Source organism: Pan paniscus, chromosome 6 (genome assembly GCF_029289425.2).
Source record: "Pan paniscus chromosome 6, NHGRI_mPanPan1-v2.0_pri, whole genome shotgun sequence".
Taxonomy (NCBI): domain Eukaryota; kingdom Metazoa; phylum Chordata; class Mammalia; order Primates; family Hominidae; genus Pan; species Pan paniscus.
In genome coordinates, this window is record NC_073255.2 from 99,404,127 (window position 1) to 99,422,974 (window position 18,848).

Here is an 18,848-nt window from a genome sequence, read left to right on the forward strand (position 1 = left end):
ACAGTTTGGCCCAATGTTTGCACTGTATTTTAAAAGTGAGGCTTCATATAAAAGGAATGCATTGGGCCTTGAAGGATAAGAAGAATACTAAGAGGTACAGAAGAGAGTAAAGGATGCATTAAATTGAATTCAAAATCCAGAGTTCTTAAAGCTGATGCTATAATCCAAGGATGAAAGCAGATGAGTAGATGTCATTACGTAATGACAGTAGCCAAAAGAGATTTCAAATATCCTTGGAAGTCATAGTGGTTAGGAATTGCCTTTATTATAAAACACGTGATATGGCCGGGCGTGGTGGCTCACGCCTGTTATGCTAGCACTTTGGGGGGCCGAGGCAGGCAGATCACGATGTCAGGAGATGGAGACCATCCTGACCAACATGGTGAAATCCCATCTCTACTAAAAATACAAAAATTAACTGGGTGTGGTGGCACATGCTTGTAATCCCAGCTACTCGGGAGGCTGAGGCAGGAGAATCGCTTGAACCCGGGAGGTGGAGGTTGCAGTGAGCCGAGATTGCGCTACTGCATTCCAGCCTGGGTGACAGAGGGAGACTCCATCTCAAAAACAAACAAATAAACAACAAAAAAACAGGTGATAATTATTTGTAGGGTGAAAGTGGGATGTGTGCTGAACTTCCTTCCTTTTAAAATGTTCCTTGAAAATCTAGTGCCTGATTTTGTCAAAACAAAGATGTGTGCCACCCAATTCTTGCTTCTGTGAAATATGCATTTTCTAGCAACCAGTTTATCATCATGATGCAGTTTATTACCATGACCTAAGAGTTTTCTTAGAAACATGAGCTTCAGATCAATAAATCAATTGGCAATAACAAATTTGAAGTTGGCAATAGCTAATGGCATCTGTAAAATTTATCTCATTAAGACATGCTACCATACATTTGGAAATTAGTTTATCTGGGAGGATATAGCAGAATCTTGTGTACGTGTTTTTTGGGTGCTATATTAGGAGTCTTTTGTTGTTGTTATTTTAGAAACAAAAGGTAGGCACTCTATATCCGAATTGCTTCAATTAAAATTTTCAAGACATAGAGATCATGTGGAGAAAAATATTTAATCACATGGGAAATCATCTATGAAAGATTTCCAGATGTTTATAAAATAAAGATTGCTATGATTTGAGATACTTTTCCACCACAGGAATCGTGAGAGTAGTCTTTGTGGTTATGTTTTTGTCAGATGATAGAAGGGTATTGTAACTAAAGGGCTGGGACTAAGGATTGGCTCTACTTTCAATAACTATGCTAGGTTGGTTATTTAACTCTGTAAACAAGAGCTTCTTCACACATAAAATGTGAATATTAATTTGTATGTGTTGCCAAAAACCTTCAGAAAAACCTTGTGCCAATTCAATTTGAATTCCCAGAGAAATGAGCTGTCAATTCCCCATACCATTTCCAACAAAAAATATCATCTGCTTTATTTTATAATTCAATACAAAAAAAAACATTAGATTGTTTCATTTTCCTTTCTTTACTTGCTAGTAAAGTTGGTAATATTTTTCATATATTAACTTTCAATTCCTGTTGAGATTTTTTTCTTTCTGATTATAAAAAACACTTTATTGACTAAAAATATTAATATTTGAAATTACTTTATAAATGCTTCAAATATATTTGTGCTAATGTTTTGTTTCCTTTTTAATTTGCTCTATGCTGTTTTTGGACTGAAGACAGGTTAACTGTCTTTGTAGTTAGACCTGGCAATCTTGTCCTACATGAGGTCCCAACTCTCTTAGATGTCACACAGGTTAATTTGCATATAATGAGAATTCATGCTTGCCTTGTGATGACCCTTCCTAAGTTAACATTTCATAATTATTTTCATATGTTTCTTCATATTAAAGATTATGTTACATATTAATTATCTTTTTAAAGTAGGAAACAGTGTTCATTGTTTTCCAAAATGGATTCTTATTCTAACTTCATTTATGTAATAATTTATCATTAACCTACTATTTTATATCTTGGATCCTAGACGTACTATTATTTTCCATTGATATATATATATATATATATGTATCTATCATTTACTAGAAATATATATTTTAATGCTATAACTTTCTAACATTTTTATGTTTGCTAAGCCAAAATTGGTATTACTCTTAGGATACTTTGAACAGCCATTACAAAATACCATACATAGCATGGCTTAAACAAAAGAAATTATTTTTTCACAGTTCTAGAGGTTGGTAAGTCCAAGATAAAGATCTGGCAGTGTTCAGTTTCTGGTGAGGGCTCTTTTCCTGGTTTGCAGGTAGCCACCTTCTCATTGTGTCCTCATATGGCAGAGAGGGAGAGCAAGCTCTCTGGTGTCTTTTCTTAGAAGGACATGAATGCCATCAGACCATGTTCTCACCTTCATTTCTTCCTCTAATCCTAATTACCTCCAAATACAAACATGAGTAATTTCCAAATGCAGTCACACTGGGAGTTATGGCTTCAATGTGTGAACTGAGAAGGGGGGGTATAATCATTGAGTCCATAACAGTATTGAACTTCCATTTATAAATAACATACATTTTTGTTATTTGTTTATTCTTACAGATAAAATTCATCCATCTCTGCCCTGGCTTTAGGTAATAATACTCTATTGAGTTTACTTTCATATGTCAGCTTCAATCTTTTTTTGAACAAAGTGTAGTATAAAAAATTTTATTGTACTAGATAATTTTGGCTTCAACTTATTTTTTCTAAATGATGCATTTTGATAACTTCCACCTAAAGTTTGGTTGGAAGTATTTTTAGAGAAAAGGTATTTAAATTTAGTAACAGTGTCTTCAGTAAAGTTAAGCTCACCCATCTGATGGTAGGAAATGTATAGCTTTTTGCCTACTCTCAAGAAATCAAATATTCTTTCCTGAACCAATACTTCAAGTCACATAAGAGAAAAAATTTGAATGATTTTATACATGAAGAACAGAGATCATTTATTCTTATACCTATTGGAATGTAGGAATTCACACATGAAATGAAAGTGACACTAATAAGTTTGCAGAAGTGCAACTATGAAGGACATCTACTGAGAAACTGTGTCTTAGAGTGTATTGGGATGTATTATTGAAAGCTGGCATAAGGAGAATAGGTTCATTAGCTTATGACATCTTCTGAGTCATGGTTGAAGCCATTCAAGCCACTTTATTAAATTTCTCCCTACAAAGATTTTTGGCCTGGTTTATTGTGTTTTCCAGACATAATAAGCCTAAAGTGGGGATTGTAACAGAGTCATGACCACTGCTAACTATTTTAGCTCACTAAGAACACATATGAAAGTGTTCACCAGGCAAGAGTATGCACAGGCTCTAAACAATGTCTGTGGTTTTAAATATTTTTTTATGAGAAGTTATTGTCTTTTCCATAGGATCCAGTGTTAGAATTCTTACTGTTCTCAAGTAGCAAAAAGAGTGTAAACAAAATCATAAGATTAAAAAATTGGCACTATCTATAAAGGCAAATTTTCTTTCTATATGCTTCTGCCAATGAAAGTAATGTACAGAATTTTATTGATGTAAGTCTTGAACAAGTCAAGTAAAATATATTCTTGCATTAAATTTTTTTTAGAAAAACTTAGAATTTTTGCCTCTATACTTCATGTTTGTGAGACTCTGAGGCTGATCTCTCAGAATCTTTATTAGTAAAGAATATTAAGATATTTCTTCCTTGAAAACCAGAGAGGGTGAGAAGAGGAAGACAAACCACCAAAACAGATTAAAATGTATCAAACTAACTTCTTAAAAATCTAGGATGTATGTTTGCTTGCTTATGGAAATATGTTTAACCACAAAATAATCCTTCCAACAACTTCTGAAATACAACCAGAGGTATCAGCACTCTTCATCTAAGTTCAGATTTGTAAGACAATCAAATTAGTTTAGAAGTCACACAGGTTAATTTGCATATAATGACAATTGTATCAATGTATGTTACAATTAGAATATTTTTGGACCAACATGCTATTCTCTCAATTTAGATCCATACCCAAGACTCTGAAATGTAACCATTTACAACTTTCCTTCATTTTTATTTCTCTAGAATGTGCTTTCAAAGGGATAACAATGTCACAAGCAGTGACTCATTCTTACCAGAACATTGATGGTCACCTGAGCAGTACCACTTCTCTGTCTGAGGGGGTCAGGGATGGCATCTTTGTCCAAGTCTGTTACTTTTACAGCTATCTTGTACTGTGATTCAATTTCTCTGTTTAGTGAATCTAATAGCTTTATCACTCCTGATGCAAAAATAAAGGGAGACCTGTTATCCCAGGATTAGTAAATATTTTCAATTTATTCTAAAATGTTAATTCTATAAATGAAATCATTACAATAATGAATAGAAATTAACTAATACAAATCAATTCATTATATATTCATACCCCTAAAGTGTAATTATAACAGGTATTAAAGTATGCACTATTTTACTCACCTGTTAAGTCATGTTCTTGGATACATGGAAAAGCACATATGCATAGCCTTTCTGAAGATCAATATAGCAAAGATCAAAGCTTTAGTGCTTTGCCTTAGGTAAGTAAGAATTTATGGATACAGCTAACAAATCCAGGTGAACATTAAATAGTTCAAGAGAAAGTTTTTAAGATGTTCTCATGATCATAGTTTCTAAATAAAATAAATTTCCAATGAGTGTATATGAGCTCTTTACTTTTATGATTAATTGATGTCAGCGTTTTTACAATACCTGTATCTGGTTCAATGTAAAATTTGGGAGGTGTTCCCAAATTGCCTCCAACAATGGTATATTCCATATTATTAAATGGCCAGTCTGCATCGGTAAATGTAACTTTTCCAACTAGTGTATCAACTGGACTATTTTCAAATACACTGAAGGTAAATGCCGACGCACTTCCAATTGGATTCAGTTCATTTATGAGACTCACCCTTACAATGAGTGTAATAATTGCTATGGAAAAGAAAGCACATAAAAATGCAGCTTAGGCAATAATGTGTCTTATCAATAATCCTTTTTTTCTTTTCTTTTTTAATTAACACCTCATATTATATATTACATTTATTATATTTTATACTAAAATCTCAGGGCATAAATTATACATTTATATTGATGTTTTAACATTAAATTATTGCCTTTTCACTTATAAAGCATTTTAAAATAAGTTTAGGAGTAAAACATTCCATTGATTCTTTTTGAACACTTGTCAAAGCAATTGTCTTTTACAGTGTGTTTATATATAAATACTACTATTCTGAATTAAAGATCATAGTTTCCAAAATCTGACATACTATTCACCAATTGAAATATAATTAAAATACTTCAGCATAATAATGAAATAAATGCTATTTACTATGAGAATCTGAGTATTAGTATTTTCTCTAAAGTAGAATAAACAAATAATTCCTTGAGAAAGATTTTAAATACACAAGTATTCTAAAAATGTTGATTTTTGACATTGTCTTTTAATAACTGTAATGTGCTGTATTAAACATTTGGGTTTCATTCTCTCTAGTTTGTTTTTATGTAGACTCTCAGTTTTTAAATAGCTGTGCATGAGCACTAAATAGGTTAATATAAGAATATATTGCATACTTTAACAGATTATTGGAATACTTATAAATATGACAAACTTCTCAGATCCAATTTTTAAATGCACTGGGTGTTTTCTATGTCAAACTATTTTAATATTTCAAATTGGTAATTTCTTACTTGATAGTACAGGACTTCCTTCATTAGACACTTTCACAAACAATGTATGTTTGAAATGCATTCCTGCAAAAATAGCATTATCAAAATCTAGATGTCTAGGTCCAATCTGTAGATGAAAAACAGTATATCAATGGTTCACTTTGTTTTCTTTGGTTAAACATCTCTTTTGTCATTTACATGAATCCAAAATGAAGACATATGAAACTTATATTGGTAACTAATTAGTGAAAGTGATATTCTACAACAGCACTGTCCAATGGGAATATAACGTGAGCCATAAATGTGTGCCACCTATGAAATTTAAACCTTTCTAGTAGCCATATTTTAAAATAATACAAATAAACAGTAAAATTAATTTTAATAAAGTATTTTATTTAATCAAACATATCCCAAATACTACCATTTTAAATTACAATCAATATCAAAAATACTGATATGTTTACATGTTTGTTCATTCTAATTCTATGAAATTCATTGCTTAATTGAAAACTGTAGCATATCTTAATTTGGACAAAACATATTTCCTGAGCTCAAAGGCATATGTAGATAGTGGATTCCGTACTGGAGAGCAAAGTTTTATATAATATACAACTATAAATTTATTGCAAAACTAAGATGATATTACTGTATATTCTGGAACTTTGTAATTACCATACATTGTAAAAATATGCTAAAAGCAAAAGTAGGGTGTCATATTTATGTGCATTTGTTCAGCCTGATTCATTTGTCATAGATTGCCATTTTCTTATACATTCTCTTCATAAACAGTTACTATGATGTGTAAAAAGTAGTCAAATGGGGGAAAATAGTTTTTCATCAATGAAGTAGCATATTAAGTGATCTCTAAGGTGCTTTTCAATATTAGAATTCTGTAGTCTATATTCTAAATAGATAAAGAAAAGTAAAGAGAACAATGGCACTGAATCATATATCAGTCAGGAAGTTAATAATTTACACCAGTAATTATTTTGTAAATTTATTGTATGCCTTTTCTATCTATCGATATTGAGAGAATATGAAAATACAGAAATAAATTTAGCAATGAAAAGAACTACAACTACAATAAGGAAATAGCCAGAGGCAGACACAGCATCTATGGAAATTCTATATGTGTCAGAGATAGCATTAGAAGTCTGTAGAAATATCATTGTGACAGTAGGTGCTCCAAATAGTGAAAAATAATTAATTGCATTCCTACTTTACTGCAGATCACAAAATAAGTTCTTTTACATTTAGAAAAAGTTAAATATGAAAGGCCACTTGTAAAAATATTTACAAGAAAATATAGGATATTTTCCAAAATATCAGAGTATATCACACCAACAATAACAAAACAAGAATGGATAAAGACATGATTATGCTTTTCACACAAAGGAAATACAAATATTTAATGTTTATCCACAGAATTGGTGAATATATGGAATGATGTGCAATCTCATTATCAATCAGGCAGAAACATGTTAAACGATGTGACAGTAGAAGTTATTATAAGAATATTGCTCAAGAGCAATGCATATCCATTTCAGGTGACAGTATAAGCTGGTACAACCTCTTTGGAAAGCAACTTGGCACTAACTCATATAGTTGAACATTTAAATACATTATAACATGGCAGTTCTGTTCTGGGGGCACTAAGAGAAACACACAAGAATGTTCATTACAATGATACACATAACACACAAAAACCAGGAGGAAATTCAAATCTCTACCAATGGGAGAATGGTTATAGTCACACAATGGAATATTAAGATATATAATGGGACATTACAGCAACTAAGTGACTGATAGGTAGATAGACAGATAGATGATAAATAGACAGATAGATGATAGCTATGATAAATGAGTACTCCCTGTTTGACTCAAACACGTAATGAATCAAATATCAATCACAGAAGACTGCATAGATATACCACGTTTTTAAAGGTCAAGAACTAAGCAAACATAACCATGTTATCTAGTAATATGTACATTGATGACAAAACTCTAAAATCCCCAAGTCAATGACAAACACAAAATTCAGGATATTGGTTGTGTCTAGAAGACAAGCAGAGGGATGGCAAAGGGTAGCAGCACAGCTGTTAGTAATATCCTAATTCTGAAGTGAGATGATGGGCTCAGGGGTTCATTTTATTGCTATGCTTTATTACTTGCAAATATGTTACTTATGTTATCTACTATCAAATATTACATCATAAAATAATAAAAAATGGATTGACTAGTAAAAATATATTGGGGTGATTTTTCAGGTCAATGCTCATTAAAGAGAAATAACCTCATAAAATACATGATTAGTAATACTGACTTAAAGAAATATTCATTTTTTATTATTTTATTAATAAGTTCAATATATTGCATATGAAATCATTTGGATTCATTAAATAGTAATTCATTGTTAAACATTACAATTACATGGCTATCACTGGTACCCTGGTGAATATCATTCCTCAATGAGTAAAGGTAAATTTAAAGTTAATATCTACTAGTCTACTAGAGCTGTAATCATTATTTTAACATAAAATTCTTGATGCTTATTATAAATCATAGTTTTGAGTGACTGCTAAGCTCTTTTTATATCATTAATATAATACACATGCCAATGTATGGCATCTAAGAACAAATGTTTTATTTTTAATTTTTTAAAATTTGTATTTTAATTATGCCCTTTTATGAGTTTAAAACTCAAACATCATTGGAAAGCCAAACACATGTTCTGTGTTCTTCTAGTAAATTTTTTATTCCCTAAGCATTAAAATTGTGTCAGTTTCTTTTTTTACACACTAGCTTCTTTTCTCTAGCTGCTTTAAGATAAGGATGTTGCCACTTTATGACTCTTTTTGAACTTAATCACCCTTTGAGAAAAATACTATTGTTCTCATTCCAATAATATAATAGTTGGAAAAAAGAAAAAGAGGTTATACCATATGCCAGGGAATTTAATAAAGATTAATATTTCATAATTTTCAGGCAAAAGTAGAAAGCCATCATAAAATACTCTGGGTCAATAGTTTTGCTTCTAGGAAATTTATGTGGCTGGTTTTATGATTTTAGTCAAATTAGAACAGGTCCACTACAAAAATTTTGTTGTTGTTTACTCATTTATTTTGTGTGCTTGTTTTATGTGTTTTCTTCTTGTTAGAGTTGCATGAATAAGGGAGATTCAAAGAAATGTTATTCGGTGCAATGATATTCATATTCCTAATTGAGGATATTTTTAATGTTTTATTATTTTCAATGTTTATCAGGATACAAATGTAATATATGTAGTTTACAAGTATCTGTTTTGATATTCTAGTCATATCAACAATATATTCTAATTGCAAGGAATTATGAAAATGTGGCATTGATGCATTTGGCAATAATGTTACTAAATCCTGTCAATGTCTTACAAAAATGACTTTTACAGTATAATTTTGTTCATTTTGTTTACTCATTCATTCAGTATTTTATTTTTTATTGATACATGGTGTACATATTTTGGGGTACATGCAACAATATATTTGTATAATTTGTAAAGATCAAATCAGTATAATTGGGATATCCATCACCTTAAATATTTGTCTTTTCTTTACACTAGAAATATCCATATATTTTCTTCTATTTTGAATTATACAATGGATTATTGTAAACTGCTGTCACCCTACTGATGAAACACTAGGTCTTATTTCTTCTATCAAATGGTAGATTTATACCCATTAATTGCTCATTAATAAATATATATATCTCTAAAAACACTGAATATATGTCAGAAACTAGTTTAATAACAATTTTTTTTCTTTTACCATCTAATGGGAGATACAGATGGAATGTGTGATTAGTGCTATGGTTGGAGAGATACAAAATGCTGCAAGAACCCAATGAGACGTGCCTAATCCAGACAAGAGGGAGAAGAAGTATCAGGGATGGCTCTTAAAAGAAACAATCTCTAAACAAAACCATGAGGGTTATGCAAAAGTGTGTGAGTACTGGGGATACAACATAACTGAGGAGGAATTTCTAGCAGTATGAATAGCATGAACAGCAGGACTAAAAGGCAGAGGTGAAGGACATCCATTGTTTTAAGATTGTGAAAGTGGTTCTGTGCTTCTCATCCACAAAGTATAAGACAGAGAATGATAATGTTAGGGGTTTGTGTGAAATGCAACTTGGATAGAGGTCCATTTGCAATGAATTCAGTATCAAAATAAGGTAAAAAAGTAGTGCTTGTTACCTGTGTCTACTCATCCAGACCATGTTTGGTTTCTTCTCAGTTAATGAAAACAAACTCAACATGGGTTTGGACAACTTTTTTCACAGCAATGTTCAGCCATTACCCAGGAATCTTTGTTGAACACAATGTCTAATCTAACCCCACCTATTCTTTTAAAAATATGTGAGTATAACAACATATAGCCTGACTTAGGTCTCAAAATTTATTGGAAATAAAGTTCTAAATTTCTTTAATTGGTAATATATTTGAGCTATGGTACATCCCAGAATACACTAATAAAGTATGCATATTAATTATCTTCATATACCATATTTGATAGTTATTGAATATATTTATTAAAAGTAACTATGGTAGTGATATGGACAGGAGGCAGGGAAATACTGGGTAGAAAAGGGTGGTCCCCGGCTAAGGCTACACCCCCAAGCCTGGGACTATGGCCCAAAGTGAGCACATGTATGCCTGTTTTCCCATCCAAATGTTAAAACCATCCTGGCCTGCCCCACCCCCCATCCTGTACCAATAACCCCAGGCTCCACTGGCAGAGGGGCAGCAGAGCAGCAAAGTGGCTGAGCAGCAGAGAAGGAGAGAAGAAAAGCAGCAGCTGGACATCAGAGAGAGCAGCTTGACAGCGGGACTTCAGAGTTCAGTTGGGGCCAAATTCCAGGGGAAGACCACCTTCCCACTCCATCCCCTTTCCCGCTCCCCATCCCACTGAGAGTCACTTCCACCACTCAGTAAGCTCTTCTACATTTACCACTCTTCAGTTCATTTGTGCAGCCTGATTCTTCCTGGATGCTGGACAAGAACTTGGGTACCAAGAGGATGGGTGTGAAAGGCTGTCACCCTGACCCTCCACTGAGCTGTTAAGCACTTAAGCTGTACATGGACAGCAAAGCTAAAAGAGCACACAGTAACACACACCCTCTGGGGCTCCGGGGTCACAGGTACCCCCTTAGACGCCATGGGGAAGCACAGAGTTGTACTCCTGCCAGTGCCCAGAGGCATGAGTTCCAGCCCCTGCACCCACTCACCTGCATGCTCCCCATCCTGTGAGGGGTTGAGAGCTGAGGGCTGAGCAAATGAGCCACCCCCTTCGCAAGTCCTGCATAGGGGTCAAGGGAATGGTCCCGTTTCAGTAGTTTTGGCACATTCCAAAGAAATAGACAGTATTTTATTATAGAGCCATTTGTTTGAGGAAATTTATAACCTTCCTAGTTCAGTTCCAAAGATCAAAATTGCATTCCAGCATTCATCTCAAACTAAGATATGTTGTTGGTAATTTAAGGTTCAATTAAAAATCCAGGAACAAATTCTGCCATCAGCTATTTGAATTACTGTAGTTCATTAAGAATTTTATAATCATGACAATAAAATATTTTTCTATCTAAGGTTAATCACAGGGGCACAATCAGAGAGCAACTTAAAAATACTCTCAGTTCATTGTTTGTGAGGGTAAATGTTCCATTTGAAAAGGCATCCATAATCAAATGATACGTTATATTGTTATTGGGAGCAGTTCCATCCTTATCTGTACAAGTTAGAGACTAGAAGAAAGAGTTTCAACTGGGATGTTTTCAGGATGTTCAATTCTGAAAGGAGTAGAATATGGGAAAAATGTGGTATAACATGTTAATCTAGATTTATGCAGATGATAATGTTTAATAGATGTTTAAAAATGTGCTCATATTTTAAATAGTCACTTCTGCCAATAAGAAAAGTACAGTGTTGATGAAAAATTGTGTAAGATAAGAAATTATTCGGCATCCTTGCTGAGGCTAAGGGAATTGAATTGCTATTATGCTGGATGAATAAGCAGCAACTTTAGTATTATGCACACATATTATCATTGAACAAAATGGAAATTAGTATCTCAGATTAATAATTTTATATTTATAAATGCTAGACCTCTATGTGATCTCTTGAGATTAAATATTCCATGCTTTTTCTTTACTCAGATAATATATACTTGTCTCCCACTTAAAAATAAGAAAACTGAGAACTATTGACTATTAAATTTGATAGTTAGCAGGGACTGTTTATTCTTACCAATATTCCTGTGTCCCTCTGCATATCCCAGTTTCCCTACAGCTACTGAAGTAGGCTACATGAGATGTGCTGGCAAATGAAATGCAAGTGGAAATGCATTATATCAGTTCTAGGTATGATGATTAAAATTTGGGGGTACCTTCCACATGCTGTCTTTCTCACTTCTCTTCATATGGTTGGGAGCACAAGGCAACATACTGCAAAGCCAAACAATTGAGTAGTCTAGGATCCCTGAGTCACAGCACAGAGTGCCACACAGTACAGCCCACCAACCTGCACTACTCTTTGCATAAGGGGCAAAGAAATGCTTATTGGGTTTAGCCAATGATATATGCATATGTTATTTTTTAAAACAGCAATCAGTGGTATCTTGACTAGTACACAAAATTATAATGGTATTTTTCTCTTTTTTAAAAGAATACATCTAATGTTAAGCATTTAAAATACCTTAGAATTAAAATAATAGAGGAATAAAAGGTGAGTTGTCTAATTTGTTAACATGAAAAATGTTTTAGAAACAAAAAATTCTAATACCTTCCAATATGAATCTGTAGACTACTAGCTGGAATAGAAAGTAAAAGCAAACAACTATTGGAGTGGCTACAGAATTCTTCTTTGTTCTTTGGCCTTTTGGTTTTTAGCAGAACATCTCTGACAAAAAGTTTACAAACAAACTAAAAGTTGATTTTTGAGTATAATGGAGCAATGGCACCATTTTTGTATGTGGATTTTCGACATTTTTTTATTATAAAGTGATCTAATATATCCCTGCATTTGTATTTATAAAATATTGTTTTCAGTGGGAGAAAGTAATTCAAGCATAGACCACCAAAAGCCTTTTATAATGTATTATAAAATATCATTTATGCTGTGAAAGTGAAAATTTTAAGTAAGCAGGAGCTTTTATTGTTCAACTTGCAGGACTATCAAAATTCTACTGCGTATAATTTATTTTAGGTCCATCTAAATAGTCTTTTGTTGCTGGAAGCATAGATTGCTATGGTTTTCCACAAATTTTCTATATGATATATAATAGTATTGATCATCATGTGATCATTATTAATAACAGATTATCACATGATCTGTTAATTCTGTAATCACACACTGTTGGAAAGAGATATGTTACCAGAATATCAAAGACGAGTATGTTACCAGATTACTCCTAGACTAAGTTAAGTCTTTTTGAGCCCTCTAGTATTCTGCAGAGAGCAATACACTAAGGATCAGAAAATCTAGGTTTCAGGATCCAGCCTACTATGTATTAACTGTGTAAACTTTGTGAGTAAATGAACTCCATTTTAATAATAGAAATAACATATCATACTTGCATTTTAAATTTCTATGTAATTTAAAAGCCAGAACAAAGAAAGTAAGTTTGTATGTGGCTTTAGAGCTGTCATTAAGTTAATGTCAGTAAAATACAAAACGAATTATACCCTTGCGTTTATACAAATATATGATTTCTAATATAATAGCTCTTTTATCTCCCCGAAAGCATGAGCTAAACAAAATAATCCTTTGGAATCCTTTCTAGCTTTAATTTTTATACTTTTTAAAGAATTAATAAAGCAGATTCACTTGTACCAGGTAGGAAATGGAAAGAGAAGCTGCATAGTGTCTGAAAATAAAGGAAAGAATGAAAGGCTTTGGCTTCTTTCCAGGGATGGTACGATGCTTATCCATTTATTTTTCTCCTGCTTCTCTCTGTGCCAAAATCTGAAGACCAAACAATTAGTATCATAACTTACATGTTAATATCCTGCGAGCATTGAGGTGGATTGTTATTTACATCTTGTAGAAACACTGACTGTCCCAGTTGTTGAATGTATTCGCTCATTGTCATAAGCTCTAAAATATAATACCCAAGACTTTGGTGTGGCTATGTCTTCATAATCCAAAGGATAGGCAAGTGTGACCTCTCCTGAATCTAAAAGGCAGGCAGATGCAAATTTTTTCATTACTCATAAAATGAATAAGTTATAAATTAAAAATAGTGGCATGGATAAAATAGTTCTAAGGATAAAATAAAGGTCAGTCATTGATCTGATGAAACTCACACGCTAGTCACAACTGTGGATCTGTAAGGAATGGTGGTTGGGTAAGTGACAGGGAAAGAGAGAAGTCTTCTTAACTGCATATTTCAGAAAATATTTCATGGGAGGGTCATGGTGGGTGGAGTGGGGAGCACAGAGTGCAGGCTAGGCTGGGTGTTGAAAAATGAGTACAGGAAATCCAGGCAGAGACGACTGAGGTGAGGTGGGGATGTTGAAGAGGGTGTAGGTGGAGTGGGGGACAGTAGGCAAAGAGAAAAACAACAGAAATCAACAAAAAGAAAAACTGACAATGTTTTCATTGGGAATTCCTTTTTAAATAATTTTATCCCATCTATATTTGCAGAGCACGTAACCCTTATGTGAAAGGTGCTCTCTCCTTTATAAGCTTGATTTTTGATCTACAGGTAAAAATATAATTGATGGTCATTCTCATTTCCTGCGTTCTTAGGTTCTAGGTATTTTGGTTGTCTAGAGTGCATTCTCTAGCGGATGCATCAGGAAGAACTAATAGGAGATATTGTTTCCCATGTTCTCAAATTTTTATATGCTGTCTTTTATATATGAGGTCATTTTGCTGAATGTAAATTTGTTAAATCACATTTTGTGTCCTCAAGTTTCCTAAATTGTTACTGCGTTAACTTACAGAAAGGATTTATAGAAAAGTCTGTTAACAATGTATTAATATTATTCCCTTGTAAGTGACCTACTCTTTTTGCCTAAAGGCCCAAACACTTTTCTAAAAAATTAACATCTAATAGTTTATTAAAATCTGACTCAGATTCAGCCATTATGGATTAGTTTTTCCAAGAACCTAGTTTGCCTTTTCAAATCTTTTATTTTAGGAATTTTTTTTGGATGATACCTCTGAGCATTTGTTGTATTCCTTTGCCTTTTGTTTGCTTCTTCAGGAATTTTTAGAACATGACTTAAGGTGTTGGCTCTTCTCTGCCTATCTTCTATAGCTCTCATTTTCTCTTTCATTTCTATTTTAGTATAATTATTAATTTTTTTAAAGTTGATGGAAGAGCTTTTTTTTCTTTCTCAGAACAATTTGAGAGTAAGTAGCTGACCTGTTGCCTCAACATACATTTCCTAATAGCAGGGTATTCTCGAAACAGCCATGGTTCATCAAAATCGGAAAGTTAACATCAATACATCTAACACCAAGACCTCCACTTAAATTTCAGTAATTGTCTCAATATATTTTATAGCAAAAGATCCAGTTCAGAATCACGTGTTGTCATGTGTCTTTAGTCTCCTTCAATATGGGAAAGATCTTCAATCTTCCCTTGAGTTTCATGACTTTGAACTTTTTGAAGATTACAGACTAGTAATTTTGGAGAACATCTCTCAAGCTGGGTTTGCCTAATGTGAGCTCACAATGAGATTCAGGTTATGTAGCTTTTGATTAAATATCATAGAAATTATATTGTATTCTTATTGAATGTAATCAGTTTGTCTCACTACTGATGAAGTCCATTTTAATTACTTGACTCAGTGAGTATCTGCCAGTTTTCCATACTCCAAAGTTGCTACTTCGCCCTTTGCAAATAACAAGTATTTTGTAGGCTGGGTGCAGTGGCTCACACCCGTAATCCCAGCACTTTGGGAGGCCGATGCGGGTGGATCACAAGGTCAGGAGTTCAAGACTAGCCTGGCCAACATGGTGAAATCCTGTCACTACTAAAAATAATAATAATAAAAAAAATTAGCTGGGTGTGGTGGTGGGTGCCTGTAGTCCCAGCTACTTGGGAGGCTGAAGTAGGAGAATCACTTGAACCTGGGAGCCAGAGGTTGCAGTGAGCTGAGATCACGCCACCACACTTCAGCCTGGGTGACACAGTGAGACTCTGTCTCTAATAATAATACTAATAATACTAATAATAATAATTTGAAAAGAGATACTTTGAAACTACATAAGCATCTTGTTTTTCATCAAACTGTCCATTTATCTTTGTATTTATATCTAATGGACTCATGGACTCTCATTTTATGATTTATAATCTGTATTATTTATTTTGACGTTCAGATTGCTCTAGAATTGGAAACGGGAACAATTGAAGCTGATTTCTGGCATTTTTGTTTTTGACATACCTTCATCATTCTTCAAGCATGTTCTTGCGTTCTTGCTCGTTTTATACTTTAACTACTGTGGCCTCAAAAAGAGCCATTCCTCTAAAGAGCTTCTATAGGGAAAAATGGTATTTAGAACTCATTGTCTGAGTAATAGCTATACTCATGGCTATTCTGATATTATGCTCCTAAGTTCTTTCACTCTTTAAGTAGGGACACAAAATGTATGTATTTATGTTTCTGTGTCTCTGCATATATGTACACATACAATTACATCAATGTTTATTTGTTAACTACACACATGCACATATACATAGATATACATGTACAAATATATATATATATTTTCCATATATATATGGAAAAATATAAGTTCATTCTGATGCCTTCAATTTTAATGTATCCCCACATGGTTCATTACAGTTTTCTCATTTTCCACAATTGTTACTCACATCTCTGACAGGAGAAACCATCCTTCATTTATCTTTAGCTTTTTATCAATCCCCTGGTATGTAATTAATCTCCCATCTCTCCTACCATCCCCTTCTCACTGCCAGTTCTGGCACCCTTCTCTCTGTCTTTGTATCTATCTCTCTCTCTCTCTCCCCTTAACTTCTGACTTGCCATACCGAACCTTCTCTCCACAAGTCATCTTCCCTCTCCTTCTCAGATTCTGGCTCTCTACCAGGAGATCTTTTGGCTGATATGATAGATGGTTTGGGTTTAACCCAGCTCTTTTCATGTGTGAAAATGTACATCACCTCTTAAAAAGAGAAGACATCTTTCTTTTCTTCTTCTTCTTGTTTTATATTTATGTCGTTAGGGTTAGAAACTCCAAACTTTTGGCCACGTGGAAGGTAGTTAGAGTTACAAATGTCAAAATCCAGCAGATTGAATTCAAGTGCTGGTTCTGCCACAGAAATCAGCAGCATGAGCTTGGATAAATTAAAATATTTTCCAGGCATCATATGTTATGTGAGAATTAGGAGAGTAAAAACCCAAAGGGGTTATTATGTATGCAAAGTTATTATATATGTGATATATAATAAATATTCAATTTATGTTTACTACTGCTCTGGTTTCCATAGGAAAATTTACCTCTCAGAGAAAAAAAAAATCATACAATAAAATCCCAGGGAATGCTATTGTGAGTCTGAATTGTTTGGGAGCCTCCTGGAGCAACCAGATTATACAGACCATTTCCATACTTCTGAGAAGGAAGAAATAATCATTTCTACCTCATGAAAATATGCTAAATATGCTGCTAAATATTTTAAAGATGGTTTCATCTTAATAGAATGATAATCAGGTTTATTTTTCACTAGTAAAAAACACTGTTGAATATATTTTATAAAATCATTCACAATAAAAATATTATTGTACCTTCATTTATAGAAAATTATTTTTGTGTCCCTATAAGTTGATAATGTACCAAGTGCCTTATGTCTCTATCAGTTGCTGTCAACCTGACCAACTTTGTTCCAACAGACAGATTTTCATAGATATTTATAGGTGCATCTGGTATATATCTGTGGGACGAAAGGATTTTTTTTTTTTTATCAATCAGTATAAACAAATGTATTTTTTCATTTATGTCACACAGCAAATATTTTACATTTCATATAATATGTATTGTGTAACAGTTTCAAGTCTGGCCTTCTTAATGTTTTTTCATTGTACATTATGAAATCTATTAGAGAATGTTCACATTTTATAAAATGAACTTAAATTTTCTTTTACCTGTATCCTTTTTCAAGTCCTTCTACTGATTGGTAAATGCTACTTTATTCCACATTACAAAATACTACAGACGTTTTTGCAATGATTTTCATTATTTTTGTGTTTGGTCATATGTCCATATCAGCAAGTGTTTTTTGCCCAAATTCTCTTAAATACCTACATTGACTTTGCAATATGAACATATCAATGTACATTTTCTAGAATATTTTCATTATTAAAAATAAATACCAGAAAAATATGAAGCTTTGGATTATTCCATCAAAAAAATTGGTTCTCTTCTGCAGTTTCAAGGCTGAAATATAAATGAGTTGGCTTCCAGTGCATGTAAAAAGAGCAATAAAATACAACTCATCAAGGTTTACTTTCTAGATCCTTTAAAATATTTTTAAAAAATTAACAGTGGAAACAATAGCCAAACACTGGTCTTTATCCTGCTATGAGAAAAATTTCTGTGGCTTAATCTTATCATTTAAATATTTAGATTACTCATTGCTTACGTAAGAACAGGACTCTCATCACTGACATTCTGGACGTTGATACTGATGGTGCTAACGCATAACTCCAAAGACAGACAGGTTTTGCCTATTTCTCACAGCAATCACTAAATGGAAATGCTAAAATAAATAAGAGAAGCTATAATGTGGGGGTTTTTTTTTAAGTGCTTAAAATATTTAATTTCGGCCAGGCACGGTGGCTCATGCCTGTAATCCCAGCACTTTGGGAGGCCAAGTTGGGTGGATCACCTGTGGTCAGGAGTTTGAGACCAGCCTGACCAACATGGCGAAACCCTGTCTCTACAGAATTAGCCAAGCCTGGTGGCAGGTGCCTGTAATCCCAGTAACTCGGGAGGCTGAGGCAGGAGAATCACTTGAACCCAGGAGGCGGAGGTTGCAGTAAGCAGAGATTGCCCCATTGCACTCCAGCCTGGGCAACAAGAGTGAAACTCCATCTCAAAATAAATAAATTAATTAAAATAAGTAAATAAAATCAAAATGTCAATATGTACTTTCTAAATAAAGTTAATCCTGAACTTTGT

General features: G+C 33.3%; 1 protein-coding gene across 1 annotated transcript in view; it reads right to left on the reverse strand.

The window, feature by feature from the left end:
• LOC130541656 (desmocollin-2-like) overlaps window positions 1-5,798 on the reverse strand; it is a 46,237-nt gene extending 40,439 nt beyond the window's left edge. Inside the window, exons 1-3 of the mRNA XM_057302736.1 lie at window positions 5,693-5,798; window positions 4,712-4,933; window positions 4,102-4,247 (exon numbers count right to left, since the gene is read on the reverse strand). Coding sequence (XP_057158719.1) covers window positions 4,102-4,247; window positions 4,712-4,933; window positions 5,693-5,753 — 429 coding nt within the window. The 5' untranslated portion in view covers window positions 5,754-5,798. The remainder of the gene's footprint in view (window positions 1-4,101; window positions 4,248-4,711; window positions 4,934-5,692) is intronic.
• Window positions 5,799-18,848: the final 13,050 nt, after the last annotated feature.